The sequence below is a fragment of the Hoplias malabaricus genome, chromosome 11 (genome assembly GCF_029633855.1).
Source record: "Hoplias malabaricus isolate fHopMal1 chromosome 11, fHopMal1.hap1, whole genome shotgun sequence".
NCBI classification, from domain to species: Eukaryota; Metazoa; Chordata; class Actinopteri; order Characiformes; family Erythrinidae; genus Hoplias; species Hoplias malabaricus.
The window spans coordinates 20389869-20409707 of NC_089810.1; the positions used below are offsets into that span (position 1 = coordinate 20389869).

At 39.7% G+C, this 19839-nt stretch overlaps 1 protein-coding gene across 1 annotated transcript; it reads left to right on the forward strand.

Annotated features, from left to right (window-relative positions):
* mlycd (malonyl-CoA decarboxylase) lies at window positions 1-13930 on the forward strand. The gene is made up of 5 exons (XM_066684266.1): window positions 1-596; window positions 7966-8078; window positions 8270-8426; window positions 8844-8996; window positions 11686-13930. The coding sequence occupies exons 1-5, from the start codon at window positions 54-56 to the stop codon at window positions 12229-12231; spliced, it is 1512 nt and encodes a 503-aa protein (XP_066540363.1). The 5' UTR covers window positions 1-53; the 3' UTR covers window positions 12232-13930.
* The last annotated feature ends 5909 nt before the right edge of the window (window positions 13931-19839 follow it).

Consider the following 19839-nt stretch of genomic DNA (forward strand, 5'->3'; position numbering starts at 1 on the left):
TAGGGTTTATTTGGTTGTGAGCGTATGTGTGTGAGAGGTGTGAGAACTGTGTAATGTTATCTGTTCGGTGTGTGAGTACTGTGTGCTCCTGGCGGCTCTGGAGCGTGTTGAGGAGAGTTCAAATTGTGAGAGCCCGCCCGCTGTGCTCTTCCGCAGGCGGACACAGAGAGAAGATCGGCGGCGGGAACAGAAACATGGAGGAGATCCTGCTCAGAACCGTCTCCCCTCTGCCTACCTATGAGACTCGAGATAAGAGCCCCCCGCCTCCAGACTCCCACAGCATGGACTTCATGTTGTTCTACAGAAATCTGGACAAGGGGCAGAAGCTGGAGTTCCTGGAGAAACTGTCCCGGGAGTTCGGGGTGGACCACCGCGGAGTCTCGGACCTGGCTCTTAAACTGCTGGACACTCAGCTCAGGGACCCCGCCACGGTGCTGCAAGTCGAGGACAGACTGAGATACAGTTTAACCCCGAGATACAGACATTTACTCGGCCACATAAGCAGAGTAGAAGGGGGCGTCAAATTTCTGGTGGATCTCCGGGCTGATATCCTCGACATTAGTTCCTCTAAACTCTCTGACAGTCCCCACATGAGGGTAAATATAGCTGCTAATGCTAACGCTAGATAACGTGATTTTGTTTACATTCCAGTAGAAATGTTTTATAAAACAATATTTTGTGGCGTATTTTTAAAGTATTAACGTACATGACAGGGCTTACGTGACGTCAGCACTGGCCCTTAACCCAGTTAGCCTGCGGTGTCCGTTACACTCTCGGTTGTAAATAACAGCAACAGCAGGGCCATGACTTTTGCTCTACATAATAATGACTAAAGCTGGGGTGTCCCTTCACTTACATTACTCAGATTCAAGCAGTTGGGCCTCTTTAATGCACAGGAAGGATAGAGGGTACAAGTGTATTATTAGTTTATTCTTTTGATTATACAAATACATACACACTAAGAGGAAATCAAAAAGGTCTTCGTTTTTTTTCAGCTAATATAATACAGTGTTCATACACTGCCTGAACAGAAGAAATCTTCTGTCTTATGTTCTCCACGTTTTTCCATTTTATACAGTTTCTCTTGCCATTTATTTTTACAATTACAGACTATGGGATCTGTATAATTAATTAGCTAGTTTCACCCTGTTTTAATCAGTCTCAGCTCTTCAGTGTGACACACTCTTTAGTGGATCGGACTCCTACTGCTGGAGTAAAAATGTCATTTTTTGACTTAGAAGAATTAACCAAGAAAATACATCCCACCAACATAGTCCTGTGTGCAGCATCTTCTGACCACTGATGATGAAATAGAAGGTGACTTGAACAAACTGTACAGCAACACAACATAACACAATGTCAATCGAGAATGAGCCATACATGTTCTGTCATGTTCTTGTGTGGCCCCTGACCTAACCATCAAAGAACTTGTTATAATAGGCTAACAATTTTTGATGAGTAACAGAAATACACCTGTACTTGTAGAAATACAAAGGTTAACCTATATTGTAAGTGGAGCTGATAAAATTGTCACTCTGTAATTTATTATTAAATATCAATATATACCACAATATAAAATGTTTCAATAACAATTATATGATTTTAAAACACATTTTCAATATACATTATTTACAACATCTGTCACTAACTGACACTCATTGCAGGGCAATGTCGTCAGTTCAGCGCACTCAGTTTAAAGTTTAGTTTAAAAATATTAATATTCACAAAGCCAAAAATTTGTTTGTTCTATGAAGTTTTCCAGTGGATTTTATACTCTTCATATAGTTATCGGAATTATATCTTATCGACCAAAATTAAGAAATATATTGTAATATAAATTTTGGCTGTATGGTCCAGCCCTATGTCCAACGTGTATTTTCTCACTAAGCTTTAAAATCTGTCTCCATATTTGTGACTTACACCAGGGGCAGATGTAACATATATTTTTGTTATACTGTTAACTGATATATACAGGTTTTAGACAATGAAACTGAAACACCTGTCATTTCAGTGTGGGAGGTTTCATGGCTAAATTGGACTAGCCTTGTGGCCAATCTTCATTAATTGCACATTGCACCAGTAAGACCATGTTCAAACATTGTGTCCTGAAGGCGGTGCCGTGTATCAGGATGACAATGCACCAATACACACAGTAAGACTGGTGAAAGATTGGTTTGATGAACATGAAAGTGAAGCTGAACATCTCCCATGGCCTGCACAGTCACCAGATCTAAATATTATTGAGCCACTTTGGGGTGTTTTGGAGGAGCGAGTCGGGAAACGTTTCCCTCCACCAGTGTCACGTAGTGACCTGGCCACTATCCTGCAAGAAGAATGGCTTAAAATCCATCTGACCACTGTGCAGGACTTGTGTATGTCATTCCCAAGACGAATTGATGCTGTATTGGCCACAAAATGAGGCCCTACACCATACTAATAAATTATTGTGGTCTAAAACCAGGTGTTTCAGTTTCATTGTCCAACCCCTGTAGAATAAATACAGAAGTAAAATCTAACTTGTAAGAAAATATGATATTCTTCTAATCTAGATATTGATCATACTATTTCTGTTGGGACAAAATCGCATGTCCCGTCTTGTTTTTTTCCATTTAGAAAATGACAGCAGTTCCCTTTTAGACTGTCAGATTCCATAATGCATGGCTCAATACCTTTGACATAATATTTTTAGTTAAAGTTAGTATTTTTGAAACAGGATATAGTCTAGTTTTAAATTTTTTAAATGTTCACACAAAGTCACTGCTTTAAAGTATCTCCTGTTGGGGAGTTATTCGCTTAGCCCCTATTTCCATTTTCCCTCCTGGTATTAAAGTATAATTCCAATGTTGATGTGGTGATAGGGCTTCTCAGGCATTGTCAATAAGACAAGATGGTCTGAATGGTGTATGCATCAGCAACAAAATGTACATCCATCTCATGTGTTTATTATGGACTGGAGGTGATAGAGCAGTTATATTCAGAATGTGAAAGTTGCCTAAGCTAAAAATCTAATTGCTCATCATTTAAGGACCGCTTGCTCAGCAAGGCACATTTTTTTCTCAGTATCTCACCTCCTGGTGTTATATTATCTTGCTTTTTGTAGATTGCTGGAGATGCCAGAGGGATTTATAAGGGTATAATATGCTGTATTAAATTTTTTTGTTGTTGCTTTCTCTCCAGAATCTGTCCTGTAATATTAGCTGTGATCCCAAAAATGTCATCTTCTAGATCTGTTTCAGATAGCACTATATATTAATAATGTATTATTTTCTGGTGACGTGACTAGACTTTATATTATTATTTTTGTTATAATGCAGTTTTAATGCTTTTGAGTTTTACTTAATTCTTTTTTCAAAAATGGATTATAATTTATTTTCTTTATTTACAATCTCAGATTCAAATTGAAAAGTAACCCCTTACTTTCTTAAAAGCGCTTAAAAAGACTCGAGTAAAGGATCAATAATCAGAGCATTGTCCATAGAGTAGTTTGTACTCATAATTGACATAGTGAGAAAATTAAAGGAACATCAAAAGCTCTATGAAATTATTTAAAGCACTCTGGACCAAAAGATTCATCACTCATCACTGTTTCGTTGCTCTGAGAAGCACTGGGACAAACCTGAAACTGCGTTTGATGTTCGTAGCCGATTAATGTGAAATAGAATTTGAGAAATCACATTTTCATTGGTTTTCAAAAGGGAAAATATTTTTTTTCATCAGCTGAAGTTTGAGTCTGGTTCTTTCTTTGGAATTTAAACTCCAAATATTAAGGCATACACAGAGGTAAAAAGAGGCATGTACTGAAAGAACAAAGGCACTTTTGAAGCTTTGAAAGTCTCTTGCAAGTGAAAAAGTGGGCCATTTTTTCAGGACTTTCAGCTAAGCCTTGAAAGTTAAGTGAACTTCTTATGTGCTTTGTTGCTCACTTTTATTTCAAACTCAAGTGTACTGTTCTATGCTTAATCATTGATAGATTTTTAAATGACAGAACTGACCTTATTTTGTACAACTTTTTTCAACATTTACACCAAACATTCAATACTCTGAAATATTCAGCAAAGAAAACTCTGTTAAATTCAAAAGTCACATATTTGTGATGATGTGAATTCCTTACATAACCTTCCACAGTTCAGCAAAAGGGCCATGACACTTGTTCACAGTAAGTAATTTTAGCTTTGCGGCAGTTCAAAGCTATATGCACTTAACTTGCTGATCCTGTGTTCCCTGGGTTGCTCAGGGATTCTGAGGGAGCGTGAAATAAGGTTTAAAGTTCTGGTTTAGTTCTGTTGTCATCAAGTGTAACAGCCAATAACTCAGTGTAAAGATTATTAAATGCAAAGTTTGCATATATACCACATGTCTTAAAGTTTCTTCTACAGTCTAGGGAATTAATTGGAAGTTTGTCCCCATTTTGTTGCAGATGGCTTTATTTGTTGGATTTCCATCGAATGTTGGAATGTTCTTGGGGCATTTGGTTGCATTAGATGTCGGATGTTTAGTAGAAACACCACTGCAGCTCACCCTAAATTTATTAAATGGTGCTCAAGTAAGTGAATACAGTTCCATTGCTGAGGAGCTTTTAAACCATGTGGCAATGGGTGTGGTGACCTTGTGTTGGCTGACAGTTGGGCTCCAGTGCAGGGAAATTGTAATAAAATGGGTTAATGCAATCTTAAGTTTCTGTCAGTACAGGATCAAATCATTTTCTCTCAGGGCTTACAATTTCAATTTTATGCATGCGTTTCTTTGGGGAGTTTATAGGATGTGCATCAAAGATCTGTACAATATTTTTCCTACACTCCTTGAATTGACTTTGATGATCTGCAAAAGAAGTAAGTTTGGATTTAAACTTACATTTCAAACTTTTCCTTTTTCAGTCCATCATCCTTTCCTCTTACCCTTCACTGCCCTGCCCTTCGTCTTGTCGCCAAACTCAAGAATCACACAGTCTGTATTTCAAAGGGTTTTGATCAGCCACAAGGTTATTGAAATACAGATTTGTCCCTGAAGTTCTCTCTCTTGCCTTGTGTGTGGAAAATTTGGGTCTTCCTTTTGCAAAAGACTGAGAAGCACCTGTACTTCTAAATGCAGCATTGCAAAAATGCTGGAAATGTCAGAAACGCTGCAGATGGATAAATCAGTGTGTCCTTATTGCTATATTTGGCAATTGCTAAACTGATGCACACTTGTCTAGTTTGTGTTTGTGTACGTGGACATCTATCTTGCACATGCACACATGCTGAGGGCATTGCAGTTTTGAAAGTTTTGGAATGTAGCATGATGCCATATATCTGTGTGCGATTCTCTGATTTACCTCTGGCCCTGGAGTAAAATTCAGCCATGTAAGCAAATTCAAAACTGTGCTGGGTGCAGAATATTAGATGCTGTCAGTTGCTCTTGCGTGAAAAGTGGAATCGCATCCTGTACGTGCTTAGAAGTAATTCCTCTGTCCAGAGTGGGTTTGATAATTTTTAAAGTTAAGTGGAAATGTTCCTGGTTTGGGGGCTGTGGTCCAGGGATAGCACTTAGACCAGGCCTGTGATTGACAGAAAAGTGAAGTGACGCAGACTTTATCCATACCTGAGCTGCAGTGGGAAATAACCTGCTGTCCCTTGTGCTCCTCTTCCTCCTGGGTAGCTCTCCTGATGGAATCGAACTGCTCACTGGTGCAGCACTGCGGCTGATGGAAAAATGTTACTGTTGGGGCTTTAATGCCTGAAGTTCATTTACCACATTTACTTTCTTCTTCTGCTCCTCCCCTCCTCCCCTGTACTTATGCTGATGTGAACCTAATCACAAGGATGGACTGCTTATCTACAGCCAAGATATTTGCTGCTAAATGGAAAAAAAACCCTTTCATGTTCAGTTACTAAATATCTAATAATGTAAAATACCTGTTCTGAATTGTGTGCTGTTTTATTCAGCTGAGAAAATCTGATTTGTTTCAAATATATCTAGTTTTACTGGTTAATAAAAATGTAATTATGTTAAATTAAGTGTGCTATTGATTTTAAAGGCAGTGTCGACGATTACGGGGAACTGCTGTTCTCTCTAGTCTTTTAATGTGGAATGGTATGTTTGAGGGGGAAAAAGAAAAAGGCTGAACTTAACTTGTCTGTATGTTTTTATTCACCATTTTTATAGCACTTTCCATCTGTATTTATTTTTGTACAGTAGGGTGACCTGTACCCGGACATGTCCTCTATTTTAGACTTAAAAAAATGTCCGGCCGGAATTTCACAAACGTCCGGGATTTTGTTTTTCTAGAATTTACATAGAACTTCGAGAAGCATTTCGTTCACAAATTAGTCCCGCCCTCCCCTACTTCGTTTGGTTCGCTTGAGTGAGAAGAGGGAGTGGTGAAGTAGCCTAAAATCTTCTGATTGGACGTCTGACTGTAGAGCTACCGTTATTGGTCAATAACCTTCTCTGTAAACATTTCATTGGTCAGTCTGCCCGTCAGTAGTGCTTGTTCATGTACCCACCCTCATCTCGAGCAGGCTATGCCGAAATGTAAATGTAAGTTCAATTCCACCTTAAGTAATCTGAAACTGCAAAAATAAGTCAGAATTACCCACCTTTGGAGCAGGAATATAGCAATATCCTCATGTCAGTTCATGCTTTTCAACATTTGGAGGTCTCTTTGTGTTTCTGTTTTGCGCAAAATGAGAATGCCTAGGACACAGGACCAGGTAGGGTTTTATTTTTAATTAAAATTGTGATCATAGCCCATATGATCTAGAAACAGTTTTTTCTTCAGATTGCTCACAACAAATCTACTACTTTTTAGAAAAAAAAAAACTTTTACCATATTGAGAAGATAAAAAGTTTTATATAATAATAACACCTGTAGTTACCTAAGACTTTTGCAAAGTACTGTATTTGGTGTTCTAGCTTAGCATAGAATTTACCTTTAGAATTTGGTTTTATTTTGATTTATAAAAATGTTCTGTAGTCCGACCTATGTTTATTGTTTTATATGCAGAGTTATTACAGTTTCCTTCAGGGTCAATGCATTTTATGTTATCTTTATGTAAGTATATTAATGAGTTAATTTTTATTATCAACATTATTTTTAAGAATCACTTTTTTTAAGTTCATTGAAATCAAAAGGGTAGTGGAGAGAACTGACCCAATACTCAGAAGATTTTCTGCTTTATAATAACACACATGTTCTAATCTTATTACTGTATCAACTACCATTGTCAGTGACATTAAGTGTCTGTTAAATAACCTAAAATAATACATTTTTTTAAAAGTTAATATTCACAATATAATTAAAAATGTTCATGTCTAAAATACATAATCACTTTGTAAACTCATAGTAGACATAGGTAGATATTCTTTTGAGAGTGAGTGAAAGTGTGTGTGTGTGCAGAATGCTTTGATTGAGAGACATTTATGATCAGCTTATCTCTAGGAAGTTCCCATGTGGTTGCAACAGATTTTGCTGATGCCTGTGCCTGAGGCTTAATGTACGACTGACTACACCACTGTCCAAAAGTGTCTGTTTTTCTCTGACTGTATAAGTACTGAAAATGGTTCTTTCTGAAATGGAAGTGTGCTTACCTCACATCTTTCTCCTCTCCTGGAGCACAACTAATAAAGCAACCTGTAGGGCAAACAAACAGGCCTGAAATGCACCAGCTTGCACAAGGAAATTAAATTGGCCTAAATCTGAATTTCTACACCAGGCTGCAGATGATCAGAAATGGTCTGTGAAATATTAATGCACTGAGAATGTGTAAAATGCTGTTCGCTAATATAACATAATCCAGAGGAATATTAAATTAGTGTTGAATTTGCTTTATGCATCAGATTGTATATTTGCTGAATTAGAAGCAGATTTCATTAGCTTCTTTACAATTCTTGTCAAATAATGGTTTATTATGTTATAATATTTAGCGTCAGTACAGTTATGTGACTGAATTGTATATATTTTTTTTTCTTTTGTGTTTTGTGTTTTAGGATCTTAACAGCACTCTGAAAAGTCTACTATCGGAATGGTTCTCTGTTGGGCTTCTCAGATTAGAAAGAATCACCTGGCAGTCCCCTTGTGAGATCCTTCAGAAGATCAGCCAGTAAGACATGCTGTCACTCATATATACTGAGATTCATTTATGCAGTACATATTGATTGAGGGCACAAGATATGGCTCTATTAATAGTGGTCATATCTAACATCTACAGGGAAAGGATGTGTTGATATTGAGAAGTCCTCAAACTAGATGACTTTAAGTTATTCCTTCAATCCCCTTATCATCTTCTTACAGATATGAGGCCGTCCATCCAGTGCGTAACTGGACAGATATTAAGCGTAGAGTTGGGCCCTACAGGCGCTGTTATGCCTTCACCCATGCCTCCATGCCTGGAGAACCTCTGGTGGTCTTGCATGTGGCACTCACACAGGAGATTTCAGATAACATCCAAGTGAGTGATTAAGGACCCCGAGCTTAGTGTCTATTTCATGCATGTCAAGTAATTCCATATACACACGTAGAGTAATTTGAAAACACATTGTGTTTTTTGGATTTGACATCTATTTGTGTAAAGTAACAAATGTAATATGGTTAATAAAATTTAGTTTTGGCATAAACAGTCTTTCCTGTCCAAGAGTATAATAAGGCGTCATATCATATTTATTGGTTTGTATAATTTAATCAATATTCGCTCAGCTGCATATGTGATCTGTTTCAAAAGGAAATTCCACACAATCTCTTTATTATTCCCCTCTCTGTTTACCTATTAGTTATACAAATTACATGCATATTAACAATTTCTAAATAAACATAGCCAGTGTCAGTATTTACAGACTGAATTATTTTATTGTCTTTGTTTTATCCTCAGGGCATTGTGAGAGAATTTGCAAGTCTGGATGCAGCAGAGGAGGTGCAGAAGATCAACACTGCCATTTTCTACTCCATCTCCTCCACACAGGCTGGCCTGCAGGGGGTGGAGCTTGGCAATTATCTTATCAAGAGGGTGGTCAGAGAATTGCAGGTTAGTGTGAACAAATCATGACAACTGCCTCTTAGATGATAAAAAATTGTCACATTGAAACAACATGAAGTTATCAAGCGTAGAAGACATCAGTTTTGTTACCTGTACCACTGCCATGTGGAAGAGAAGCTGTCATTTGGCAGAAACAGATTAAGCTGAGCAATTAAAGATGTGGAGAGTGATCGAGCGGTCAACCTACAGAGAGTGAGTATAAGTATTGCACACAGTAGTGCAGTATAGTTGAGGGGCAGTCTGTACAGCTTGTTACTGTCAGCAGCACAGTTAGACATGCTGAGGTCAGACTTTTCACTCTTGTCCATTCAGTCCATTTAATAACTAGCATCTAAACCATACCATAACAGCTGACAGATAACATATTTTTTCTCAAGTGTCTTGAGTTAAAAGAGTGGACGTTGAGAGTGCATGTGACATGCTTTACCATGATTTTTTTGCTTGTTTCTCTGCAGTGATATTGTTGTGAGAATTAAAATAAGAGCTGTCTTTGAGCATTGAGTGTATGCCACAAATCAGAACAAGGCGAGTGATTTTACTTTCAGAAGCTAAACTGACAAATATGGGTAAACAAATCATAGTCAACTGTGGACGGTAATGTAGTATCTGGAACACTTAAGCAATTTGTGGAAGAGAACTGCTTGACTTGTCCTTGTAATTCTCTGTAGGCACTGATGTCCTTTCACTGTGATTGAAGAAAATACAGATGATGAGACTGATTTGGCTGAAGTGATTGTTTATCCATAAGAAATCTTAAGACAGTATTCATCAAAAAACAAACTACTGTTGAACTGATTAAATGTATGGATAGAAAGACTGAAAAACATCTGCAGTGGACAAATTGCTGTCAGGCGAATTTCCTGGAACAAACCACGCGGTGATTAAGACCAATTGCATTAAGGTTAAGGTCACAAAGCAAACAATTCCATTATTAGAAATTCCTATCCTTTATAATTTTTATAATTCAACAGGCAAAGTCCACTCAAACCTGCATCACAAGCAACGTTGCAGGAACATGTACATTGAATCTGCAAGTATGGCATAGGCACAAATTTGAGGTACCATAGATGCTTACTCATTGTCAATCTGTGTAAACCAATCCATATTGGTGCACAGTGCCACCCAGAGTCAAATATGGAATTCTCCCATGTTTTCAGAAACAGAAAGAAAGAGTGAGAGAAACAAACAAACAAACAAAAAAAAAACCCTAATGAAATCTCAGCTGTCAACCTCAATAACATGAAAGATATGGAAAACGTGGCAGGTCGGAGAGCTGTGCTGTTGCTTTATTGGATGACCACAGAATTGAATGAGAGGAAAGGGACAAAATAACAAGTGGCACTCAGGTTTCTAGATTCAAATGACTTTTTGCTTCATGGAAAATGTTGATGAAATAAAGTGCAGGGTGACTGTTTGTGTAATGGAGGTTAAGCCCTGTTAAGAGCTTCTCAGTAGAAGCCTGCAGGGTTGCTGTTCTCTCTGAAATATGAGCGGGGGAGCAGGGCCTGCTCCTTAAAGCAGAAATGGGATGAGGCTTGGATGCACGAATGGGCGTTATTTCATGCAGATACTCCATACTGGCAAGGTTTGTACTTGCAGTGTCAGTGTTAAGGGTGTCGTATGGTGAACACTTGTGCTATTAGGAAGAATGTTTTACTTCCAATGTTCATATAAATAGTATTATAATGAGAGGAGAGAGACAGAGAGCAAGAGAAATGCACACCCACTGGTGACAGTGGAAAAACTAAAAACTGAGTGTGAGTGAATTGTAAAAACAGCATCCATGTGGCTGATTATATTGGGGACAGTTGGCCTGTCTGTGTAAATGTGTGTGAGTGGTGGCGTGTGTCCCACTGCATACAGGAGAAGTGAAGGTGACTCACTCTGCCACTGGGGAACCACTGCAGTGATGGATTGGAAGATGGAGGAGGGAGAAAAAAAGGTCATGGTGTGATTTAGAAGGAGGAGAAGGGGGCCTAGTTGTCTTTCAGCATTGTACTCCTGGGATTCTTCTATGCTCTCTCTCTCTCTATTTCTCTCTCTTTCTCTCTCCTTCTTCAAAGTCTGCTGACCAAGGATTTGCAGTAAATTGAGCTGATGAATAAGAAGTGACCCCCAGACACGCTTATCCTCACTTCTTCCAAATATTTAATATAGAATGCAGCAATGAGAGAACGAGAGAGAGGCTGAAAGATAGAGAACAGACTTGAACTTTTTCCCCTCAGGGGCCAAGTCTGACACCTTTTGGCATAGTTTGCTGCCTGCTTCCTCTGAGTCAGATATAGACGGAGTCAGAGAGGGAGGGAGAAATATAGAGTGGGGATTTGTATTTGTGTGTGAGAGTGGGTACATCTGTGTTTTGGTCCAAGGAAAAAAATCCGTGGGGGAGTCAATATGGTTGACTATAGTTTTAGAGGGCTGAATAAAAGCTGCAAGGTTGTGTGCATCAGGGAGAGAGAAAGAGACTGTGTGAACTGATCTTGGCTGTAAAGAGCTCTTTTTGTACCTTCACTTGGAGCAGTATATCCTGTACATAGCCCCTCACAGATTCCGTTTCCATGGAATTGTGGAGGACTTTAAGGACTCTAGACATGAAAATAGAACTTCCACATAAGCGTGGATTCACCTGTGAAAGATATATAGATCTTATAACTTTGCAACTTTGCTTTCTCCACAGAGTGAGTTTCCCCACATGGCTCAATTCTCCAGCCTGTCTCCTATTCCGGGCTTTGCATCCTGGCTGCAGGGCTTTCTCGGTCAATACAGGAAAGAGGGTCGTGCCCCTGAGCTGCTCTCTGAGCTGGAGTGGAGGGAGGTGGAGGAGATAACTGGTGCTGCCCCTGGGGCAGCATCTCTGGAGACCCTGCGTGCACTCCTGGGCACTGGGGAGTGGCTGCGCTCTGAGAGGCTGATGCGGACACTGGAGCCTGTGCTGATGCGACTCTGTGCCTGGTATCTATATGGAGAGAAGAGGCGGGGCTATGCCCTCAACCCCGTAGCCAACTTCCATCTTCAAAACGGTGCTGTTTTGTGGCGCCTGAACTGGCTCGCTGACACTAGCCCTAGGGGCATCGCCAATTCTTGTGGCATCATGGTCAACTACCGCTACTTCCTACAAGAAACCAGCAGCAACAGTGCCTCCTACATGCAAAACAAAGTCATCACAGCTTCAGAGCAAGTGCTGAGCCTGGTCTCGCTGTTTCAGAAGAACAGTAAACTCTGACATTTCTTCTCATGCACTAAAACAGAGGGACTGAACCTCTCTTAACACATGCTCAGTTTTTCTCAGCATTGTATAGCAGTATATATTTATGGACCCAACATCATTCAAATTGTAAGATGTCCCCCCAGTGTAATATAGTATATAATAAAATAAGTGTATTTCATACAGTTTTATTTTTCTATTTATAATTTGTGATGTCCAAAACACATGTTGGTAGGTGGATTGGAGACTCAAAAGTGTCCCTAGGTGTGAGTGTGAGTGAACGTGTATGTATCACACTGGACTGGCACCCCCTCCAGGGTGTGTTACTGTAATACTGTACATAAATACTGTACATTTCTAATAAAGAGGGACATATTTTACTTTTTTTCCACAAGCTAACACAGTGGGGTCTTAATTAAACTTCTTACATGCTTTAGTCAAAACACCAAAAGGATCAAACACAACACAACACATTAATCACCCTGTCTAGAAAGCCCTGAACAAAACAAGGGGTTTGACTGTCTGTTCCTTTAAATGATAATAAGCCACTGTTTACTTCAACTTGTGCACTCTGCATTGAGATGTGAGTGAGACATTTTCTCTTGGTGCTCTTGCTGCTCCATTCTCATTTTTGCTGTTTTTACTCAGTTGTCTTATTTCTCTGCATGTGGGTCTCATAACATAGCCTTTTTACTCTCGCACAAATGCAGGATCAGCACTGTGGAATGAAGAAACTCAAACAAGTGAATGCACACTCGGCACTGGGTCAGCTCAGCCATGGATTGAAGGATGAGGATAGTGATGTGTCTTCATTCCCACCACCCACAATTACCCTACCGGTCATGGGAATTGAACCAATGACATGTCTCTAACTATTAGAACATGCTCATTAGGGTCCACCTACCCAAATTATATAAAGAAATGCACTGAAAAAGTAATTTTTTTTATAATACATCACCTTTAATTGTCTGTCTTCAAATTTGTTCTGTTTTTCCCCCAAAAAAAGACGTTCTGGGTGTTAATGTTGTAATAACTTGCACTTTATTCTCATGGTGACTTATGATAGCATCTTCCCTTTGTCATTACATGTTTACAGGGTGGTTATGTCACTGTTATATAGTAGAATTTGAGTGAGATGTTACCCTTTTTTCTGTTTTGAAACATCTCATTTTTATTGTGTCATCATTTTTTCTGTTGGGACACATCATCTTTCTTATTGATTTTTGCTTCTTTGTGCTATTTAGCTACTGTTAGTCTGTGAAGGTGTACTGAATGAATTTAATAGTATCAGTTTTCATGTACCTGCAAATCTGGGTTTATTTTATTGAAAACATTGAATCCAGTCATTTGAATTGTGAATGCCTAAAGTGTTCACGCAGGACAGACAATATTTGTGCTGTTCTAAACTTATCAGTATCCATATTGTCTTACAGAGTGAGATGGCAAAAAAAACAGCTTTTCAAATCCCTCTTTGATGTGTGCCAAATTTTATTTTCTCATTTGAAGGAATTTTTTGGAATAATGAACCATTGTCTTCAGTAGAGAGCCCGTGCTGGGTGAGGTAGCATTATGGTTTTGCTGCTTATTTTGTGGTTTGAAAAAGTAGGGTAATGAAGCGAGAAGAATCTATCAGCTCCTGTCATGTCCCTGCATCACACAGCGTGTGTGAGAGAGAACAAGTGGGCGGAGGCTGCTAGAATAAATGAGCTTTTGATTTCTTCATTATTGTGATCTGCTTCACTATAAAAACGTGTGTGTGTTTGTTTCACCTCCTTATTCCTGCTCTCTAAGGTACATCAATGAATAACGAGTGAGTCAACAATTCATGCGAATGTGTTTTATTGTTTTGTATTAACACATTGTGTCTAAGTTTGTAGCTAACATTTACAGTTGGTAAATTCAGATAATTTTAGTTGGGATCATTGTGGACAGATACAGTTGTGTACACACAGCTTGTGAAGTTCTAGTATAAAAACACAAAGTTAAATTCGGTGCACATGAGCCTAAGGTATCAATGCTAAATGCTAAGTGAGTATGAAGCCCTGGGCATTAGTTGGTGGAGCACAGTTCTCTGGAATACCAAAATCAGTTCCTGAAATTACTAATTTTCTCACACCAGCATACCATCTTATCCTCACAGCAATTTTTTACCAACTAGTCCAGAGTTTTTCCAAAAGATTAAGAGCTGCTACTTTAGCAAAACGAGGACATGCTATGTCTTAATCGCTTTAATTGCAAGAGAAATTTTGGATGAGCAAATGTCTACCAGCTTTGGCCACGGTGTGTATACTGATTCATGTGGAATGAAAAATGTTCTCTAATGGGTCTCAGACAGTTGCTTGCTCAGTGTTGTCTCAGCTCAGCTAACATTAAATGTGCTTTTAGTACCTTTTGATAAATATTGGATTTGTATATTTGGATTTTATTAAGGCCCCAGAAAAAAGCAGTCCCATCCGAGCGAAGGTTAGATGGGGTCTTTGATGGCTCTGGAAATATGTAACACTCTCCATGAACAGGAAACACTTTATTCCTTACAGTCAGTTCTCCCTCGAGTCTGATAAGAGACCACGGTGCTCAACTAGAGGCCCCTATCTGTTTTCACTCTATTGTCGTGTAAAACATATCAGTGCAAGTTGACTGTGAAATTGCATTTTTACTCTCAAAGGAGGAATAGCCTTTTTTTCTCCTTCTCTCTCCTCTGAGCTGCATGGTGTCCTAGAAACTAATGAAGTAAGAAATAAAGTTGGAATAAATTGATAAATTTATGATATTCACTTAAGCAGAACACAGGAAAGAAGACGAAGAAAAAAAAAAGACTGTGTTTAAAAGATGCCCTTGAGAACCTTGTCCCTCAGCGATGGGGTGTGTGTGTGTGTGTGTGTATGTGGGTACCTGTGGGGAGGGAATGCTTTAGAGGAATGTGTGGAGTCGCAGGCCCAAGGCTGCCACGCTACACTTCAACACCTCAAGGGCTTCGCTAAGGGGTAAACACGTGAAGTTACTATGGCAACTGCCGGGCCACTTAACATCCACAGTGGAGCTTCAGTGCATCATTCAGTTTTTTTTCAATTCCACCTGGTCTGAGACTGATGCTTGTATACACCCTGAGGCCTTTTGTTTTATCCATTCCTGTGATTTCATACGAATTTTCTGGGTCTTTCTTCATACTATTGATGGCTCTCTTCTCAATCCTATCCCATAGATTTAAAAGAAGGACAATAATTCTCTGCTGTAATACAACACTGTATGAATCTCTAGAAAGGAACATGACACCAAAGTACAAGTGTCGGAAAGTGCACATTGTAGCTGTATTACACTTCAACAGATAGGTTGAGTGTGCAGACAGCAGCACTTGAGGAAGAATCGGCTTACCAGTGGGATAGTGAAGAAAAAAGATGTTTTCCTTCTTACTTCTCTTAGGAATTACCCTGGCTGTCACTCACCTTAGAAACAGTTGTACCGGACTTGGAAACACATCTAGCTTTCTGGATGGTATTCATTTTATGTGGTTTTGCAACTCTTTCTCTTGCACAATCAGACGCACCTGTCCTGCCCTGATGAAACAATCAGAGATTTATGCATGGAAGCTGGAAAAATTCCACGTCGTTGAGCAGAACTCCCGCATACGGTTGTCTGAGGATATTACATGATCATTTTATTTTAATGCTGTGTAAAAGCAAGACATTAGAGATGAATAAGGTAATTTTTAAGACATAAAATTTCAACATTTCGATGGATTAGCATTTGCCATATTTTCCAAGTCAGTTTTTCCACCAAAACTGTTTTGGGTATGAAAATTTATTATCTGATGATTAGTTTCTTAGATTAATTTTAGAGTTAAATTATCAATTCATATAATTGTTGAGAGGCGGCAGGGTGGTGCAGCAGGTAGTGTCGCAGTCACACAGCTCCAGGGACCTGGATGTTGTGGGTTTGATTCTTGCTCCGGGTGACTGTCTGTGAGGAGTTGGTGTGTTCTCCCCGTGTCCGCGTGGGTTTCCTCCCACAGTCCAAAAACACACATTGGTAGGTGGATTGGTGACTCAAAAGTGTCCGTAGGTGTGAGTGACTGTGTGAGTGTGTGTGTGTTGCCCTGTGAAGGACTGGTGCCCCTCCAGGGTGAATTGGCCTTGCGCCCAATGATTCCAGGTAGGCTCTGGACCCACTGTGACCCTGAACTGGATAAGTGGTTACAGATAATGAATGAATGAATTATTGCGTTATGTTTCAATGCACTTAATGTTTTTGCCACATGGTTCCAGGTTGTAGCGGTCTTGGTTTAATACTCGGATTGGGACACCATCAGTCAGTTCCACCTTAAGTAATCTGAAACATAAAAAAATAAGTCAGTATACACTCCTAGAGCAGGAACAAAGCAATATATTTTCATCTCAATCCATGCTTTTCAAAGCAATCAGTTTCTAAAGGAAACAAGCTTTTCAATGATATACATGGCTTGGCATGAAAATAATTTATCAGGAGGGTAACATGAAATGGATCCACATGCTCCCTATAGACTCTACAACAATATCCCACAAGGTTTCATCACAGGGTGCTCTTTTCTCTTTACATTCACTCTCTTTGTGATAAAATATCCTCTCAGGTTTTTTTCCCCACCCACTGATAATCTGATGACACTCAACATCCTTGTAAACTTAGATTTCTCAGCATCTCAGCATGACAGCCCATCATTTGAAGCAGATTCCTAGCTGGAGCTGAGCTGCTATACATCCCTGGAATTACAGGCCTTCATCATGATCCTGGCATCTCCATTGAGAACACACTGGTCATTACATCTGAAGGTGTGTGCAGACCTGATGTAAGTTTGAACAACCTGTTATTGTTCTCATGTTTCAAACCTGACTTAGGGGCACAGGTTCCTCCTCTAGAGCATACAGAGGATAGTTTCTCCCTGTGGAAGCAATCCAGGTGTTTGTGCAATCCCTTGTCACTTCATGACTTGACGACTGCAGCCTGGACCTGACTTGTCTTCCTATGTGGTCCGTCAAGCCCTTACTGATCCAGAATGTGGCAACATGACTTCTCTTCTGTTCCCCTATATTCACAGGTAACCCTACTGCTATGCCCCTTTCATTGCTTTCCTGTGGCTGCCTGCATCAGATTTAAAGTGTTGATAGTAGCCTGAAAAGCCAAAAACGGACCAGCTGCTCAGTACCTGTTGGGAATTTTCAAAAATCCTTTTTTTTTTTTTTTTTGACTATGGCTCAGCTTCCCTACTATCCTTTATGTCACATGGAAGACAAGCTTCAAAACAGTGACAGGGCAATCTCCCACACTCTGCACAAACAGCAGAGTCTCTATCCAAATAGTGGAGTCTGAAAAGTCCTGACTCTAACATATTTATATCATTTGGGTCAGTGGCCAGTTCTCTGAGATATACAGGAGTTCTTCAGAAACTTCCTGTAGGTTAAAAACATGCAGCAGAGACTGGAGACCTGAAGCCCATCAACCTCATCAGCGCAGCTGCTAGCTAACTGCACATTAACATTTTAGAGCCCATTTGTTAATAAGCAATTACTGTCTAGATTGATTAGGAGGCACTTTACACTCATTCTAATGGCTCTAACTGTGCAATGGCAGTTAAGTTAAGCATGTGCTAGACAACGCTCTATTATCTCATCGTAATGTATTCCAACAGTGCATATATCAACTCTGTCTTGTCACATGCCATATTAAACACTGCTGTTATTTCAAAGGAAAATAGGATGCAAACTCTATGTCCAAAAGCTTGTAAGACACCTCTTATAATTAGTGATTTCAACATCTTTAAGGTACACCAATGTGGTCAAATATGTTCACAGCTTGTATAAACTCTAGATTTGAGATTAGAAAGAATGAAATGGTATAATATGATGTAGGTGCACTTGGAGTTAAGATCACTACGCTCATTTCCAAGTGTAGACTACATGGGGAATAAAATCCCAAGCCCTGTTCTGTGGAGTAGTGGAACGTTATGCTCTGAAGTAATAGGGCACCATTTACAGCAACACTATATTGCATATTTACATTAGTAGTATTACAGTGTCAAAATATTTGTGATCCTCTATCCACCACATTCAGCTTAGGCTGGAGATTTTAACCTCTTCTAAACATGTCGGAAGGGCAGCACGGTGGCGCAGAAGGTAGTGTCGCAGTCACTCAGCTCCAGGGGCCTGGTGGTTGTGGGTTCAATTCCCGCACTGGGTGACTGTCTGTGAGGAGTTGGTGTGTTCTCCCCGTGTCCGCGTGGGTTTCCTCCAGGTGCTCCGGTTTCCTCCCACAGTCCAAAAACACACGTTGGTAGGTGGATTGGCGACTCAAAAGTGTCTGTAGGTGTGAGTGTGTGAGCGAATGTGTTTCTGCGTTGCCCTGTGAAGGACTGGCACCCCCTCCAGGGTGTATTCCCGCCTTGTGCCCAATGATTCCAGGTAGGCTCTGGACCCACCGCGACCCTGAACTGGATAAGCGGTTACAGAGAAATGAATAAACACGTCGGGGTAACGTTATGAGCTGCTGTTGTGAGTCAGATAAAAACAAATGTGAAAGCTGCTGTAACCTCAGAGATTATACAAGTGGTGAGTTTGTGCTGGAGCTCTGCATTTTGTGATGACTGACAGGTCTCTCTGGCCAATCAGGGCTCTGTACTCCTACATGGCTCGACGTGAGCAGAGACTGAAAAAGTACTTGGTTTCAGGACCCAGGACTAAATTTGGCCAATGGAGTCGTGTAGGTTCCATGCAGTGGAATTTCCAATTTTCTAATTTCTGCAAGAAATCAAATCCTCACAGAAATGTTCCAACTTCTAGTGTGAAGGCTTTCCTGAAGAGCAGAGGATGGCCCCGTAGTTTAAATAAAGGTGTGGGGGCGAGGCTTAAATGTATTTATACATTTGATTTCAGAAGAATTCCTGTATGAGCAGGTGTCTACATAACTATTAACATTAGCAGATGTATTTTCAGACTGATTCAGATTTCACATCCTTTAATTACAGCATAGGAGGCTACATTCTAATCACACAGAGCCTGAAAAGCCATGCAAAAAGTAGATGGGACATCTGTGTGAAATGAACAATAAGTTTTAATACCTTTGCAGATTCACACAATAAGTCACAGAGGCAAGAGCTTTAACCGAAAGGTTACCTTGAAATGAAAGCTTAGGAAATAAAGGTGAGAGCAGGGAATGATTATGTCTGTTTAATAAGACCTGGGGATTGCTCATGTGTAAGGCTAAAATGAAAGGATAGTGGGGGGAGAAGGTGGGATCTTTTCTTTCAGGGCATGTGAAGTTTGATTGAAATTATATATTTTAACACATTAAATATTCAAGAGTCTTTGTGTGTGACTTTTACAGTTAGGTGCATTTCATTTCAACCTGCAATATCCTCTGAATACGTTCACCCTCTCCCACAGGCTTGGCCTATAGGAAACGATCGTCTACATACTGAGAAGGAGGAGGTGGTGGAAAGTGAAGTTGATTGCTGCAACTTTTCAAGGCCATAACATAGTTAGGTTTGCGTTCCTTGAGGCGTTTTTTAAACACATCTCTGCATTGTTGTTTTCCCCAGTTAAGAGGGCTTAAATATTACTTATTAAATTTAAACACTGTTTTTTATCTGAGCTGTTGAGC

What these genes read in the sequence shown, in the direction of transcription:
- mlycd (XM_066684266.1), top strand. Translation starts at nt 54, where the DNA reads ATGTTATCTGTTCGGTGTGTGAGTACTGTGTGCTCCTGGCGGCTCTGG. An exon ending in ATCCTTCAGAAGATCAGCCA is followed by an intron (nt 8,079 to 8,269) that starts GTAAGACATGCT and finishes ATCTTCTTACAG; the next exon opens with ATATGAGGCCGTCCATCCAG. An exon ending in AGATTTCAGATAACATCCAA is followed by an intron (nt 8,427 to 8,843) that starts GTGAGTGATTAA and finishes TTTTATCCTCAG; the next exon opens with GGCATTGTGAGAGAATTTGC.